Consider the following 16,800-nt stretch of genomic DNA (forward strand, 5'->3'; position numbering starts at 1 on the left):
CCAATTCAAGCACTGGTTATACCCCTAGTGATGAATGATTGTTGTTCCTCTTTAACCATCAGAAGCAGATGATGTTGTGTGACCACATGCCTGCTCAGTCAGACTGTGAATTATTTCTTGTAGTGGCCCGGGAACTTCTATAATATCCAACACTGTGGAACATAGCTTCAGTAACCACGTTTATTTTTACTTTTCAAATCCTGATTTCACAGTGGAAAGTAAGGAAATATCGTGTTTTGGGGGGGGACATTTGTGAGACGTCCAATCAGTTCCGGTTGTCTTCCGGTGGAGGGCAGCAGTGAGCGGAAGTGCCAGAATCACAAACGAAGAAGAAGCAGGAGCCACGGTGTGTTTCCGGGTTTATGCTGACGCGTCCCTCTTCTCCTCACTCTCTACGTGTCAGTAGATCTTCTGTCCGGAGCTCAGCAGCAACACATACCGGTGAATCCGCAGAAACATGGCTCCTAAAGGGCAGCAGCAAGCAGCAGTCCGAGGAAGACCTTCTCCTCCAGGACTTCAGCAGAAACCTCTCCGCCAAATCCACCGCGCTGTTCTACGGAAACGCTCTCATCGTTTCTGCCATCCCCATCTGTGAGTATCAGGAGCTAACAGAAGCTAACAGGCTAACACTGACTCCCTGACAGAGTAGTCAAAATATAAATTATGATGTAATTATGCATAACATGAGTGAGTTATAACACCTCATATACTTTCATAGACAGAAGATAATCAGTGATTGACTGTGGTATGCTAATGCTAACTCTGATGTCAAGTTACTGTAGGTTTGAATGCAAGCAGTACACATACTCAAGTACACACTTGGGGTACGTGTACTTTACCACAGCATTTTCATTTTTATACTACTTTATACTTCTACGTCTTTGGAGCAAATGTTGTATTTTACATTCCGCTACATTTATTTTACTGATGTATTTACTAATTACTTTATAAATTAGGATTTGGAATACTTCTTCCACCACTGGATGCAGGCTATCATTGTAATAAACAATATTGAAAGCTACTAGTCTTTGTAATTATGTTTTTATTTTTGAAAAACACGATCATCTTCCAACCTCAGCAGATTGTTAAGATAGGCAGGAGAACATCTGGATTATAACATGTATTTAACAACAAGCTTAAAACCTATCTACTGGTTTGATCATGTCACTGTTATTGATGGACTCTTATCTTAGGGCTGTTCTGGAGGATCTGGCACATGGACCTTGTCCAGTCTGCAGTTTTGTACGCTGTGATGACTCTGGTCAGCACCTACCTGGTGGCCTTCGCCTACAAGAACGTCAAGTTTGTTCTCAAGCACAAGTAAGAAGCATAAAAGCACTTCCCCTCTGAAGCTTCTCTTTCCTGTCTGGTTTCTTTTAATTTGATCAAGTTATTTGAACAGGAGAAAACTTTGAAACTAAGTTATAATCTGTTCATGATTACTGTCAATATATTTGTCAAATAAAAACCATATATTTAGTTTCATATGTTATTAGTTCATCTGCCTTTTTTAAAAGCCAATTTCTGTAAACAACTCTCATTGAATGGGTTTTGGCCGGAGGGTTTTTTATTTTGAAGCTTGACAAATCGTTCACCCTTACTAAATATTTGTATTTTCTCGTCATCCTCCAGAGTTGCCCAGAAGCGAGAGGATGCCGTCTCCAAGGAGGTGACGAGGAAGTTGTCCGAGGCAGACAACCGCAAGATGTCCCGCAAGGAGAAAGACGAGAGGTGAAACATGCATCATCTTGTGAAGCCGTCACACACACTGAGTTGTGCTGGACGCTTGACTCTTTGACTATTCAAAGTGTTTTCAAAGAGCTGCGCACAGCATGTAGACATAGCCTCTCCACATGTTTACTTCCTCTGATACAGATTTAAAGTCTATTGTTTTAGGCTGTTTCACAAGTCAATGTTTTTAATGGACTCTCATGCGGTTCATTTGGGCAGTTGTTAACGCAGTAATCGTACTCTGGGTCAGACATAACTGAAACAGGTCTGTACCCTCGTGCCATTCAATTGCAGTGAGAACAAAATCGAAGCCTATTGCAGAAATTGAACCGAAACCCATTATGGGCTGCATGCAGGGCATTTGTTAGGGTGGGTTACCATGAGTGGGAGAGGACAGACTAAATCACTTTGATTCACACTAGCCATATGGACTGGGGCTGACGGTACTTTATGTTTACTTGACCATGAATGTTTTTTTTTCTTGTTTTTCCCAGGATCCTGTGGAAGAAGAACGAAGTCGCCGACTACGAGGCTACCACCTTCTCCATCTTCTACAACAACACCCTCTTCCTGGTGCTCGTCATCGTCGCCTCCTTCTTCCTGCTCAGGAACTTCAACCCCACCGTGTATCCTTTCAATCACACTGTGTAATATCATAATTGCAGATTGGCAGTTTTACTTAAACTGCGTTATAAGTCATCTAATGCTTGTTTGTATATATATATATATGCTGGATGCATTTAACACTTCATCATCGCTCTGTCCATGATTGTTTTGACCTTAACTCCACATCTCTCCAGGAACTACATCCTGTCCATCAGTGCTTCCTCAGGACTGATCGCTCTGCTGTCCACTGGCTCTAAGTAAAGGAAGAACAAATCATGGAATAAAAGCTGGAGGGGTGGGATTGGGTTAGGAAGTGGGTATACAATATTTTGTTTTTCACTTAAGTTAGGAATGGGGTTTGAGGGACCGAAATATCACATTTCAACTTCATGAAATTCATGATCAAATGTCTGGAGGTGCTTCTCCAGGTCGGTTTTTTTGTAACAAATAAAGACACCAGGTATACTTTCCTCTGTGTTAATCTCGTGTGTGTGTGTGTGTGTGTGCGCGCCATTCAAAACCATTTGAGGATATAAAAGGAACAGAATCCAAAACATATTTTACATATAGTGCTGTTTAAGGAAAAAATATTTAGTATAATTTTGGGTTGAGAGGTTCTTTTAATACGGTTCGAGACAAAAGTGAGACACTGCTGTTTCCATTGGCAATGCATTTATTTATAATCACACTTTCATATTGACTATTTACAGAGAAAACACTGTTCAGGAGAGAAACACTGATGAAACAAGTCAGTTCAACATAAAAATAATGTTAAGTCGTTTCCATCCGCGAGGTGCAGTGGGTTAATTTCGCTACTTTCTTTGTTGCGTTAAAGTAGAAAATATAGCCATGTATTGTTTAGATTTGTTCCATTTTGGCCTCCATAGTAAAAATGTTTAACAAGTTATGATTTTCTAGAGCTGCGACAATTCAACTAATAAGCAGAAAAATACCACATCAAAGAGATTCATTAAAAAAAAATCACCATCTGAAATTTTTTCAAAAATGTTCTCGACACTGATTAATCAATAAGTTATCTTATTTCCTGCTTAACTATTTTCTCAGACAACACTGACCAATGTAGGAAAATACCCTGACAATACCACTGTGTTAATGCATTACAATTCATTTTATTGGTACCAATATGAATTTGGTCTCCGATAGGGTCTATAACTGAAAGCTGTGAATGACTGTTCCCATAAGATGTGTTGTTCGGCCAGAATGGAGCAAAGCTAATGGTGTGCACTCTGAAAACTGAAGGGTCAGACTGAAGGGTGCTAATTCCTGTTACGATACTTAATTTGAGGTACATTTCTTAAATATGTTTTTTTTAGTACGTCGCCATGTATTAATCTTGATCTAATCCCTTCCATATAAATTGTAGAATCAGGAAACATATCGTTTTATTCTCTCTTTGTTTGCAGGACAGCATCCAAACACCATTTAACAACTTGCAATGAAAGACATCCCTGATTTTTCAAGGCACTCTATCGGGTGGAGAAGTCTCCACACATGTACGGTCACTGACTAACAGAGGCAGCTTGTTGACTTGCAACAATTAAAAGTGCACATCAGTACAAATTACACATTTTACCACCAGGAGTTATACCATGTTACCAATTATAGTGTTTATATATAGACCACATTTTAAGAAGTAGAGTCAAATAGGTATAAATACAGCCGTAACTGCTTTTTCGGTGTCAGTAAATTGTGCCAGATTAAGTCAACTGTGAGCCAAACTCTGCTTTTTTCCAATATGCATCATTTCTGGTTAAAGTCAACATGGGGTGAAATGTCCTTTGATTAGAATCTGAAGGGTGTTAGTGCTACAAGTCAACAAATGTACATCAAGAACAAGAAAAGTGACTCAACGGAAACTTGGTTAACATTTCTGCTCTCTGTGATGGCTTGTTTTCCAGATGAAAAAGAAATAGCATGAAGGCAACACGACCTGAGCCACCTGCTCAGAGATAAGGATGGTGCACCTTCTTTAAATAATGCCACTGTTAGTACAGATTTCCTTGTCTGACAATGCAAGAAACAAAAACACCCTTTAATCCTTATAAATACTATAAATAATGTTCACAAACCAGGAAATGAATACTGTGTAAAGTGAGGCTGGAGGAGGAAGGTATGAAGAGAACGCTGTAGCAGTAATCTTACTGAGGAGCAACAAAATAACTATTTACATCTTATTTATATATTATATATCATCCATACAGTACTGTGAAGTCCTCATCTGCACGGAGGCTTCTTCATGGTTTTGCTTATGATACAAGGTATGCATTTGTACACGTAAAACCCCCATAATTCGCGAAACAAAATGTCAAAATAAAATTCTATCATTCATCTACTCTACAATAAATACTGTCATTTTTTTTGTGCCACATCCCCTATACGTCTTTTGTGCCATAAACAAGCGATATTTTGCAGTTATCATAACCAATATCAGTCAGCTTTTATTACATATATGTATTATATTCCTTTTCTGCAGGGTTCATTCAGCAGTGTAGGTTCAGAAGAGGAGATACATGTCTCCGTAATGAAAGCCAACTGAGAGAAAAGTAGTCCACGTCTTTTGCAAAATAAATTGCGTAATTTCATTTCAGCAGTTCATGGAAAAGACCACACGGGGGCGACATGCTCCACTCTCTCCCATAACACCAATGTCCCACAATCCTTTGCTTCAGACAAGCCTGCAGCATTTCTGATCAAACTCCTTTCTGATGTGCTCGGTATAAAAGTAAACAGAGGCACACTGTCGCTGGAGGAACATGCACCTGCTGGTTAACAACACTCAGGATTTGCAGCCTATAACATCTACTGAATACTATCTGTGCTATACTGAATACAGGACTGAGTACATTTGGTAGAAGGTCATTCAAGCCAGTGGTTTTGTTGAGGCCTCATCCAAAAAAGTCAAGAGCATTGTCATTGCTAAAGCTCATGAGAAAAACATTTTATCTCACGACTCGATCGCGCACCTCTGACACGAGAGGTGAACAGTATTGAGCTCGTATGGTAATCTTTCTTCTGCGCTGCATAACAATTGAATGAAAGCGCTGACTAACTGACCACCATTATACATCTGAGGCTCCTTCATGTACACTTTGCTAAGACACCTCCAATTTATAATAATGAGGTGCTTTTATTTATGTTTTCAGCTTGTGGTGGGGCGCTTTCTTAACTTCAATTAAATTACTTGTGGGTAGGAGAGGACGAGTAATTGGGAAGGTGTGTTTTGGAGAAGCAGCATATCATAAAAAAAACGACTATCAAAGTGCCCTTGAACAAGGCACTATTACTTAATACTTAACTTTTTCAATACTATACGGCCAAAATCCCAATTTGTAATACTTTATGGATCAAATCCCAACTGTACATGCCAATCACAAGTTATTGAGAGCTCTTCTTGCTTTTTGACGTGAGCGGAAAAATACATTTCTAAATGAATAAACTGAAGGGTAACGCTTGAAATAAATTAGCATGGGTAAGACTAAGCTCTGCATAGTTATTTTGGAATGGACGGGTGCTGAAAGGGTTTCTTGGGGAGTTTCGAAGCTGCAAAGAAGCTGAGGTTGTGAAGCGTCTCTTGGCTCAGCTGACCTGAGAGGATCTGAGCGGGACGAGGCTTCCAGTTCCAACTGAAGTGGGCTGAAGTGGGCTCGAGCCGAGTCGGGCCCAAAGGGGAAAACTGTGAACATTGAACAGCGGCGGGTCCATGGTAACAGAATGGTGACGTAGGTAGGAGAGGACGGGAGGCTGGTCTAAGAGCGGTAATCCTTCTTACTGTACGGCCTGTTGCCCAGGATGTGGTCGATTTCTGACACCACATGAGACGTCATCTTAGGAAGGACCTGCCAAACAGATAAATAAGTTGTATTTAAAGAGGACATGTTATAACTATTTTCAGATTCATATCAGTATTTGGTGTCTCTACTGGGACATGTCTCCGTGCTTTAATGTTCAAAAAGCTCTTCATTTTTCTCATACTGTGCTGCAGCACCTCTTTTCACCCTCTGTCTGAAACCAGGGCCAAGTCTGCTCTGATGGGTTAGCTGGCTGGGTCTGTTGTGATTGGTCAACCACTTAGAGATGTCCTGCCCTTAACCTATCACGTACACTGTGTTGGAATGCCAGCCAATAGAAGCGTGACTGTTCCATAGTGATGTCACTATGTTCCAGAAGTAAACAGAGGAGTCCAATGGAGGCGTTTCAGGTAGGGGGTTTGGAGTGTTTGGAGTGTGTGGGAGAGAAACTCCCTTTGCAGACCATTGACATGCACTAAAACCTATATAACACACGACTACAGGAAAGGTAAGTAGGACTCCTTTAATATGCCTTAAAGGAAGGGATTGAGACATGCATTGAACCCTGGAGAGATTTGGATATGGGGAAGCGTATTGATGATAAATCAATTTTAGCTCGAGGGTAGTGGGAGATGCAGCTGAAAAAACTGTGTGTGTGTGTGTGTTCCCACCTGTATGGCTCCGAGGTTTTCAGTGAGCTGTTCAGGGTTGGATGTTCCCAGGAGAACTGAGCTCACCCCTTCATTTCTTAGACACCACGCTGCAGAGAGAGAAGATGATATTCACAAAGCGGCCACTTGATGGCGCACTGCTGCTTATTATTCATACCTAGTTACATTAATAAATTACTGGTTTTACAGAACAAAGTGATACATGCCATACGGGCTTGGAGAGTAAGAACAAAACCTGTATTCCCTTACAGTTACATAAAACAAGATGTAAACAGATTAATGGTACATTTCTAACAGTTGGGGATTACTAGAGAGATAACAATGTTATTAAAACATTCAGAAAGAGCGTATTGGCTGAAGTCTTACCCACAGCCAGCTGAGGCAGTGTGCACACCATCTTCTCTGCGATGTGGTTCAGCTCTTTCAGCTTGGCTTGTTGCTTCCTTCCATCTTCACTCACTATTTTCTCCTTCAACCACTGATACGACTGCAGGAGGACGGAGAGGAGACACATAGGAGCGAAGAAGGAACAAAACAAAGACACACAAAGCAGAGGAGGTGTGTATGGAGATAATGAAAGACAGAAAAGGGTATTTTTGCCACTTTTAGACAGAGCAAGGCTAGCTGATTTAGGAGAGGTTTACTTTGAGAGATAGTTTTTATTTAATATATAAGTATTAGAGAGGAACATTTTAAATGATTGTGTGTTGTTTTGAACAAAATGTCAATGTTGTCAAAATGCGTTTTTCTTAAAACATGTATTTTCCGCTGCATTGGCAGATTGTTTACTGTTTATATAGCTGGTGTGGCTGATGACGCTAGTTTAAGCATGTAGCAAGTTAGGTTGAGGAGAATTGAGGGACGTTATGTGCTGTCTGCACACCAGAGGGTGAAAAACAGCTCAAACTATTCCAGAAACACTGTCTGATGTGCTCTGGAACACATTGTGGCTCTATCTGACAGCCCTGTATGTAGCAGAACAACTTAAACGTAAAGACTCAAGTTACCCAATGTGCCCGATATATCAATCAGTGTTGGGGCTCTCCAGGTTATAAAACACTCTGTACCAGGTCTAGTACCATCTCAGTGAGCAGTGATTATCTATGAGGTCTGGGTAATACAACACTTTAACAGCTTCAGCAAAAAAAGTTAGATTTTTGAAGGACATTAAACAAGAATTCATCATGAGTCCCAGGTCTCTAATTTGACTAGCCTTCCCTGATGTTGACACTACCCGAAGTAGATATAAAAAGTCAATTATGTCCAGCGTTAAAGCTCTTATTTCTTTCTAGTTTGGGAGCAGAGTAACCTTCACGTGAATGTGGAAAAACTTGGGATATGGTTCATTAAGCTTTCATACCTTCATGGAAGCCCTGGAAGTTTCAGGAATGCCATTTTCATATTTTCCTGTGATGATGCCGCACGCCAGCGGGGACCACGTCATCGCCCCGACTCCTGTCACCATGGAGAAAACCTCAATCAGTGATGCCGTCATTTTAAAGTTACGTTGCTGTCGCTACAGTTCCAGGTGTTGGTACGCAGGGTAACAGACTCTTTTTTCTTATAGTTAGAGCAGGCTTAGGCTTGCCTCAAACTTCCTCCTGGACGCTTTTATTATATACAGTCCCATGATCGTTATTTACAGTATAATTTGGATTGTCTACGTTATAATTTTATTATATTATTTTGTGTCTGTCATTCATGTTTTGTTAATCTGTGCCGTCTGTAAAGCCCCCTCAGATAGATGTGTAATTTGTGATATTGTGCTATATAAATAAAACTTGAATATATATGATTACACACACACACACACACACACACACACACACACACACACACACACACACACACACACACACACACACACACACACACACACACACACACACACACACACACACACACACACACACACACACACACACACACACACACACACACACACACACACACACACACACACACACACACACACACACACACAACTTGCCTATCTTGTGGTAAAGTTCAGGCAGCTGCACTTCTACCTTCTCCCTCTGGAAGAGATGATACTCTGCCTGCTCACACACCGGAGGGATCAGATTAAACTGGCGTGCCACAGAATACGCTTCCTACAGATTCAAAGAGGGAGAGATTTCATGAAAAGTTAATTCTCACTGCAGAATTACACTGTTACGTAAACATTATGCCAATGCTTTTTTTTCTACAGCGACTTACAATAAGTGCATTCAATCAAGAAGAAAAAGCAAGAATCCTGCGGGTTCATAGCTTTCAATCAGCCAAACCATTGTTAGTGCTACTTTTCAAAGTGCTACATACAGAAAAATGTCGCTTGGATAAAAGCGTCAGCCAAATGAAATGTAATGTAATATAATAATATTAATTTTTGCATTTAACCTTGCTGGTCTGAAGCATTTGCAAAAATCAGATACTCGGCGCAGACAATTACTTTAAGAGGTCCTATAGTGGCTAGCGCTCCAACACATCGGGCGGGACATCTCTAAGCGGTTGACCAATCACAACAGAGCTGGCCAGCTAACCAATCAGAGCAGACTGGGCTCTGGTTTCAGACAGAGGGTGAAAAGAGGTGCTGCAGCACAGCCAGTATGAGAAAAATAAAGAGCTTTTTGAACATTAAAGCATGGAGACATGTCACCGTAGAAATATAACATGTGAATAGTATGGGCTCTTTAATACTAAATACTTGTAATGGAAAGTAATCAGGTTACATTACTTTGATATTGTGATACTCAGATTAGGCTACTGGTGCTTTTCCCCCCAGGTAACTAGTAATTGTATCAAAATACATTTGAGAGTGTTGTGTTAAACTCAGGGAAGAGATTAGGAAAGTGTTAATCAGCTTTTAGGAGCTTCGCGTGGCACAAATTCAAATGCAGGGCTCACAGTAAGTAACCCAATCAATATTCCATATCACAGCTCTCCGAGGCATCATATTCAAATTTCCCTCTAACATCTTATCTGCATTAGCATGTGTCCTTCAGGAGGAAACACACATGAAGATGTCAACATTCCCCACACTCTTAGTTTGGAGGTGAAACACATCAGGGGAATATATTTAGCGCGACGCGAGGATAATGTGGGTGCAATCAGTCCACTTACAAATTACATGTTTCAGCAACCATTGGTATATGTTAAGGCTGTGTGTGTGTGTTTGTTTGTGTGTGTGTGTGTTCTGTACTGCTGCCTTGTCACGTACACTGAGGATCCGTGTTTACCCCCCTTCATTATTGATGCTATCTAAATTACACAGCTTTCATCTGGGCTCGTGTTCTACAAAGAGATCTGTTCCTCTTTTGTAACCGTGATCACAGAGAGGGGATGTCAACACATGGAGGGGGAGGAAGAGATCAGAGCGAGAGAGAAATCAGAGAGGAGAGAATGGGTGTTCGGGCCTTGAGTGTCACTTCAGGCACGAGTGCATTTCATAACTCTGCTGAGGCGTCATGTTTCTGTATTCGTTACTTGTTCCGAGAGCTGAAACAGGAGGTAGATTGTCTCTGACAGGAAGAAGAAACAAAGATGGATAACACCACCGGGCCGAGAATAACACGTTTTCTTTCCTCAAACCTTCACGCAGACCGATTTTCCATTTTCCTAGAGATTGAAGAGGAGGGTTTAACTAGTCTCCTTTTAAAGGGTCCGCATTCTGCTCATTTTCACATTCATAATTGTATTTAGTGCCTCTACTGTGACATGTCTCCATGCTTTAATGTTCAAAAAGGTCTTTATTCTTCTCATACTGCCTGTGCTGCAGCACCTCTTTTCACCCTCTGTCTGAAACCAGAGCCCCGTCTGCTCTGAATGAGGAGCTGGCTGCCTCTGTTGTGATTGGTCAACCATTTAGAGATGTCCCGCCCCTTAGCCTATCACGTACAACGTCAGTCAGAGTTGGGGCGTGCGGGTGCGGGGGGGGGGTCTGGGGGGGTGTGTGCTAGTGGAGCCTCGCAGCGGCGAAACTGTGGCGCGCTACACTGTAGGTGCACCGCGTTTGCGCTTCAGCGGAGGCTCCCTCCGCAAAATGAGGCCCCATCGCGAGGGGGCTGCGTGATCTGCGTGTATAATAACGTCATATTAAATGCAGTCATTTGGTCTTTAGCAACAGCTTGTGAGAGCAGTGCATTCATCGGTGTTCGTTTGAATGCTGCCAGTTTGTTGACGGCCTGTGTGTTGATGGGACTTCTCATGCTCCCTATATGTTTCCTCTGCCTTTCGCCAGTTCTTAAATCCTCCTTTCACAAAACTCCCATCCCTGATCTTGTCTGCACTGACGAGCTTCTTTTCTATAGCAGAGCAACAGAAGAAGCACACCGCATTATCACTTTCTCTTATATAGTGAAGCTTTTTATAGACTGCTTACACTAAAATGCTAACTCAAAAATAGTAACTCAAAATAAAACGTTTGTATTGATTTGTTTAGTGAACTTTTTGGCGTTGCGGTTACAACTCTCCGCCAACAGATGGGGGTGCTGCAGCCCCCTCAGCACCCCCCCTTCCTGCGTCCCTGAGCTCGAGCCAATAGAAGCACGAGTGTTACACAGCGATGTATGAGTGTAGCTCTGTGCTGCTCACCATGATCTCCATGGCCGTCCACCGAGATGTCCCCCAGTACATCGCCATGCCCTGGTTGATCACGTAAGTCATGGCCCGGACAATCTCTGCAGAGATACACACAGCAGTCAATTTTATACAATATGATAATACTTTATTGTCAGATTCAATCTGAAATGTTGCATCACAGCAGCTCCATTTGCAACATCAACAAGGGACAAATAATTAGACAAGAAACAAGGAAACACGTTGAACATACTATAACTCCTGGTCCTCACTTACAAAGCCCTCCACCATCTGGCCCCCCCTACCTCACTGACCTCCTCATCCTCTAACAACCCCCCCGGTCCCTCAGATCCACCTCAGCCGGTTTGCTTTCCATCCCCAAGGCCAAACTCCAGAGCTTCGGGGACAGAGCCTTCTCTGTGGCAGCCCCGAAGCTCTGGAACTCCCTCCCCCAAGACCTCTGTGAGTCTGAGTCCCTCACCCTGTTCTAGTCCCGCCTCAAAACCCACCTCTTCAACTCTGTATCCATAAGCCCCCCCCCCCCTCTCAACCAACTTCCTCCTGACTGATTTTCTGTTTTGTTTTGTTTCTTTTTGGTTTTGTTTTGTTTGTCTACCCTCCCTCCCAAATGTAAAGCGTCTTTGGGTTCAAGAAAAGCGCTATAGAAATATAATGTATTATTATTATTATAACCATCACTGAAGGCAATATGTTCAAAACACTAACTTACATTTGACATGGGAATGAAACTGTATTTAATTTAAGGATTGACTGGTGCCCCAAAGAGTGCTTCAGTCTTATCTTATCAAATCGCAGGACCCTGTATCTTGAATTTGATGGAAATAATTCATATTCATTGTTCAGGACATAGTTAGGGTCAGAGATAATGATAACGTGTTGTTGTCGAAAACCATATCATTAGGAATCAATTAAAAAATGTTATGCACTTAAAACATGTATTTTTCTGGGATTGTGGATCTATACTCAAAATAAGATATATTTAAGTAGTTCATTATGTATGTATATCCCGTATGCATACCTAACCCTAACCCTAGGAAAGGGCGTAGTAGAAACCATAATGTGTGTTTTGAAATAACAATCAATTTGTGAATGAGGACAAAACATTTTTATGTATATTTGACCGATCACAAAAGAAGTTGTCAAACTTTCCAAAAATATAACTCATAACTAGAAGTCTAATATACAGTATGAGCAAACAAACGTCTTAATCTTGTTTAAGTTCTGTAACGCACAGATGAAGTTAAATAAAACCCTCCTCAGAGGCCACCTGCCTCCTGCTGACGGCTCATCAGCGATACTTACAACTCCAGCAAACACTCACAAGCTCTCACTCTGAAGCCCCTCAGATCACACTCAGCCCGCTGCATTTTTAATGACGCAATTAGCTCCGACACTGCTTACTGCGCGCCAACAGCAGTCAGGGCCAACAAAAACTGGATTAGGACTGTCATTAAGGTTATTCATCATCGCCCGGCACTCTCTCCAATTACACTGCCATCCTTCACCGAGGCAGCGCTCTCTTATTTCACTAACCGGCTCCTGGCAGGAAGACAGACTTTGAGGGAATACAAGGTCAGAGAAACAATAAAAAAGGTTCCCCTTTCAAATGTGACAGGCGAAGGACAACCTGTAACACAGATGCCTCACTAAATACCATCCTGCCGCGGGAAATAACACAGCATTAAGCAGAGAGTAAATAATGTCTCCTTCTTTACATCCCTCTCTCTGCTCGGCTGTCTTCCAGATACTGCACTCAAATTTAAATGCTACTTGCCAGAATTCATGGCCGATAAAACAAGAGAGAAAATAAAGCCGAGTGTAAAACAACTAGACTTTAGGGGTGACGGATTGGATGTACCCGGAGTTACGTAATCAGGATACAAAAATAGGTATCTGTATTCCCTTACAATTAGACTTTAAAAGTCAGATTACTGTTACATAATATATTTTTTAGGATTACTAGCAGGATTAAAATGTTAGTAAAACTGAAGAGGATCAGATTTTGATTGGCAGACCCACCCTCCATGGGAGTATTACTGTCGGGGCGGTTGGCAAAAACGACATCCACGTACTCCAACTGCATCCTCTGTAGAGAGCCCTGCAGACCTGAGACACACAGGGGGAGAAAGAAAATACAAAATATAGAGATATACAGTAAATAATAAAGATATTAAGGCGCAGTGCGGTGTAGAATACGACATTTATTTAACGTTTGTTGTATTTGAACAATTCCAAAGATTTTATTTTGTAAATCTTTGCTTGTGTGTGTGTGTGTGTGTGTGTGTGTGTGTGTGTGTGTGTGTGCACATGCGTGTGTGTGTCTTACCTTCAATAATGTGTTTCCTGGACAGCCCTCTCTCTGTCTCTGCTCTGATGGGACAAAAACAAACCAACAATAAGCTTCACTGTAAAAAACGTTTGATTCTTTAAATGTATTTATTATCATGATTTTTCTTTTAAAATGTAGGTCTCGTGTCATTGTTGCAAAGTGTCCTACATGTAAATAAATTAATAGACTGTAGGAGTTTAAAAAAGAAACTTCTATACTATTTAAACTTTCTGCTACTAAATCAACTTTCAAACATCAGTCATACCTATATCTCTTTAAGCAGAATGAAAGTCATTGTAAGACACTTTTTGACCCCGGCTGGAGGGCCTGACATGAGAATGTGCATATCAAGCTTATATTATGTAAATGAGTGAGAGCACTTTAACCGTTACGCTTCAAAACTCTGGAGTAGAGAGGAGGAAGAGAGAATCTTCCTCACAGGGATGAAGGTATAACTTCAGCCTTATCACCAGACGCAGCTGCACGGGCTCCACCAAGGAGTGTGTGTGTGTGTCCTTTTGTATTGTAATGGTTACTGTACGTGATGTTGCTCGAAATAGAAAATGCTGAATGTTACAGAATAACAGAATATATAAATGGTGGCCGTTTATCCAGGGTAATAGTTCTTAGTACACTTTAGTCTGCAAGGATATTTCTTTCTGACTCATTTCCAAAAGATCAAAAAGTCTTGAGGCATTCAAATCATTCACAGCGTCCAAATCCACATTGCATCCAGAGTCCACTGCCAACATGTTATCCCGCTGACATGGTATCACACGGTCAAACACTTTTATCAATGTACGCTTGAGTTTTCCCATACAAAATGATCCCCAAGTGGCTCTAACTATGAGTTGGTTACCAATTTGTATTAGATTTGTGTACTACATAATTTTTTTGGGGTGACTGAATTCAAATATATTTGTCTAAGTCCTTGGATGAACTTTTTTTATTCAATTATTATTTTAATCGTATTTGTGAATGTTTTAATTAGTTTGTGACTGAGTTGTCTTATATATGTAATTGGTTCTCAGGTCTCTCTTGTGTTTCAGATCTTGATCTCAATTGGGTCTTTCACACCAACGCGGTTCCAGGGCCGGTTCGGAGCTAGAGCCTGAAAAGCACCGGTCATTGACCCGACGCAGTCCCCCGTTGTTGTTGTAGTGAGCGCCGTAACGCCGTTGGGGAGAAAATCAGCGACGTAAACGGTGACGTCATGACGCAGCAGCGGCAGCATCAGTCGGGCTCTGGGCGGTGTGAACAAAACGGGGGCTGAAAATAAAAACCGGTTCTGAACCAGAAAAACTCTAGCACGGAGCTAGAACGGGAATCGCGTTGGTGTGAAAGCCCTAAATGAGACCTCCTCAAACAATCATACAAACAAATGGTCAATGTGCAAGAGAAACCAGAACATGTCATTTCTACAGTCTTCAGGTATCTATACAGTTCAGAGAGTTTCTGACTTACTTTCCTCCCCAGTAGAGTTTAGTCGTGATGACCAAGCTGGATCGCCTGAGAGGAGTGCGGACACGGATACAGAAAGACAGAAGAAGAGAAGCAGCAGAATGAGTGATACATCAAGCATTGTGCTTACTCAGTGTAATCTTATATCGTCCTTGCCAGCACATCTTATGTGTTAACCTCCTGCAGTGCTGATCCTGCTCTCTGCTGAGTTTAGTTAAAAACCAAAATCAGCTGTTGTCAATGAGGTGAATGCATTTGAAGTCTAAAGCAAGAAGCCAGAAGGGGAGACAAAGGTTCACAGTGTAGACATTTAAAAGAGTTGACCTGAGACTCAATGTAATTAATCTGTAAGTGTGCTATTAAAGGTAGGGTAGGTAAGAATGGAGAAACAAGCTCGAGCGCACTAGAATTTGAAAGTACGCAGCCGAAACAAATCTGCCCCTTCCTTCAGACTTCCTTACAGAGCCCCTCCTCCAACACACACGAACATGCACATGATCAATGAGGGCACGAGATAGGTTTGTGCACAGATGATATTTTTTAATGTATTTATTGTCAAAGCATTATATATATATTCATCACTATCGGGATGTTAAGAGCATTCAACGGAATATAACAAAAAGTGTTTCTGAAGTGAATTACCTACCCCACCTTTAAGCCAGGGACTGTTAGCCATTTAGCTAACTAGCGAACGTTAGCTATCTATGTAACAATCTGGCTGGTGAACGATATCTATCTATCTATCTATCTATCTATCTATCTATCTATCTATCTATCTATCTATCTATCTATCTATCTATCTATCTATCTATCTATCTATCTATCTATCTTTCCAATTGACCAGGAAACGTTTGTTATCTTTCTAAATAGTTAGCTAGGTTACATTAGCTATCCATCGAACAAGCTAGCTAGCGAAGGTCATCTATATAGCTCAATGTACCATTATCTCTCGTAATTTAAATTCTAATTGTTTTTTAGCACCCTATCGTTAGACTTGCTGTTTACAGTTTAGGCGGTGAGAGTCGTTCTAAAAACATTTAAAAATGTGCATGTGTTTTGTTAAAGCCGACCTGCCGCTCTTTAGCAACTCCAAACAGCTGTAAACATTGGAGTACATTCTCAAATATGCGTTATTGGGATAAACTATTCACATATTTGTAATCTAAATGGTTAGTTTCTTGCCTGAAAAAGTGTTGTAACTTAATAACACTTTGTTCAAAGTTTCTTTGGCAAGCAATAGACCAAGTTACCGAGGTGTCCCTGAGCAAGGCACCGTTCCCTACACTGCTCCCCGGGCGCTGTACATAATGGCAGCCCACTGCTCCTAACACTAGGATGGGTCAAATGCAGAGAAACCGTTTTGTTACATAGTACCTGTACTACGTAATGACAATAAGTTGAATCTTCTTCAATAGCACTTGCATTCTAACTGTAATATCAACAGTAATAAAGCAATGGGGAAGCGACATAGAGCCAGCGCAGCATAAGATGAATCAGACTAGTGCGAAAGCAGCTGCTTCACACGGACAGGCTGAGGATTCATTAGGATCTTCCTATTTCTATGAGCTACTTGCTTTGATGTTACTGTAAGTCTGTC

At 41.3% G+C, this 16,800-nt stretch overlaps 2 protein-coding genes across 2 annotated transcripts in view; one reads left to right on the forward strand and one right to left on the reverse strand.

The window, feature by feature from the left end:
* Positions 1–284: 284 nt before the first annotated feature.
* On the forward strand, positions 285–2,818 carry ssr3 (signal sequence receptor, gamma). Its single transcript, XM_034224577.1, has 5 exons — positions 285–591; positions 1,194–1,320; positions 1,633–1,731; positions 2,226–2,357; positions 2,532–2,818. Exons 1-5 carry the CDS (start codon positions 363–365, stop codon positions 2,596–2,598), a joined length of 654 nt encoding a protein of 217 aa, XP_034080468.1. The 5' UTR covers positions 285–362; the 3' UTR covers positions 2,599–2,818.
* Positions 2,819–3,202: 384 nt separating this feature from the next.
* kcnab1a (potassium voltage-gated channel, shaker-related subfamily, beta member 1 a) overlaps positions 3,203–16,800 on the reverse strand; it is a gene marked incomplete in the record, with an annotated part of 86,215 nt that continues 72,617 nt past the window's right edge. Inside the window, 9 exon segments of the mRNA XM_034224575.1 lie at positions 3,203–6,194; positions 6,818–6,906; positions 7,184–7,304; positions 8,178–8,272; positions 8,808–8,928; positions 11,408–11,493; positions 13,433–13,519; positions 13,740–13,783; positions 15,207–15,251. Of these exon segments, the coding sequence (XP_034080466.1) occupies positions 6,105–6,194; positions 6,818–6,906; positions 7,184–7,304; positions 8,178–8,272; positions 8,808–8,928; positions 11,408–11,493; positions 13,433–13,519; positions 13,740–13,783; positions 15,207–15,251 (778 nt within the window).

This window comes from Gymnodraco acuticeps, unplaced genomic scaffold, assembly GCF_902827175.1.
Source record: "Gymnodraco acuticeps unplaced genomic scaffold, fGymAcu1.1, whole genome shotgun sequence".
Classification (NCBI taxonomy): Eukaryota; Metazoa; Chordata; class Actinopteri; order Perciformes; family Bathydraconidae; genus Gymnodraco; species Gymnodraco acuticeps.

Bases quoted from the DNA above. Each gene is read 5' to 3' on its own strand.
- ssr3 (XM_034224577.1), top strand. From the start codon at position 363: ATGCTGACGCGTCCCTCTTCTCCTCACTCTCTACGTGTCAGTAGATCT. The intron at 1,321-1,632 runs GTAAGAAGCATA...GTCATCCTCCAG, and splicing joins AAGTTTGTTCTCAAGCACAA to AGTTGCCCAGAAGCGAGAGG. The intron at 2,358-2,531 runs GTATCCTTTCAA...ACATCTCTCCAG, and splicing joins AGGAACTTCAACCCCACCGT to GAACTACATCCTGTCCATCA.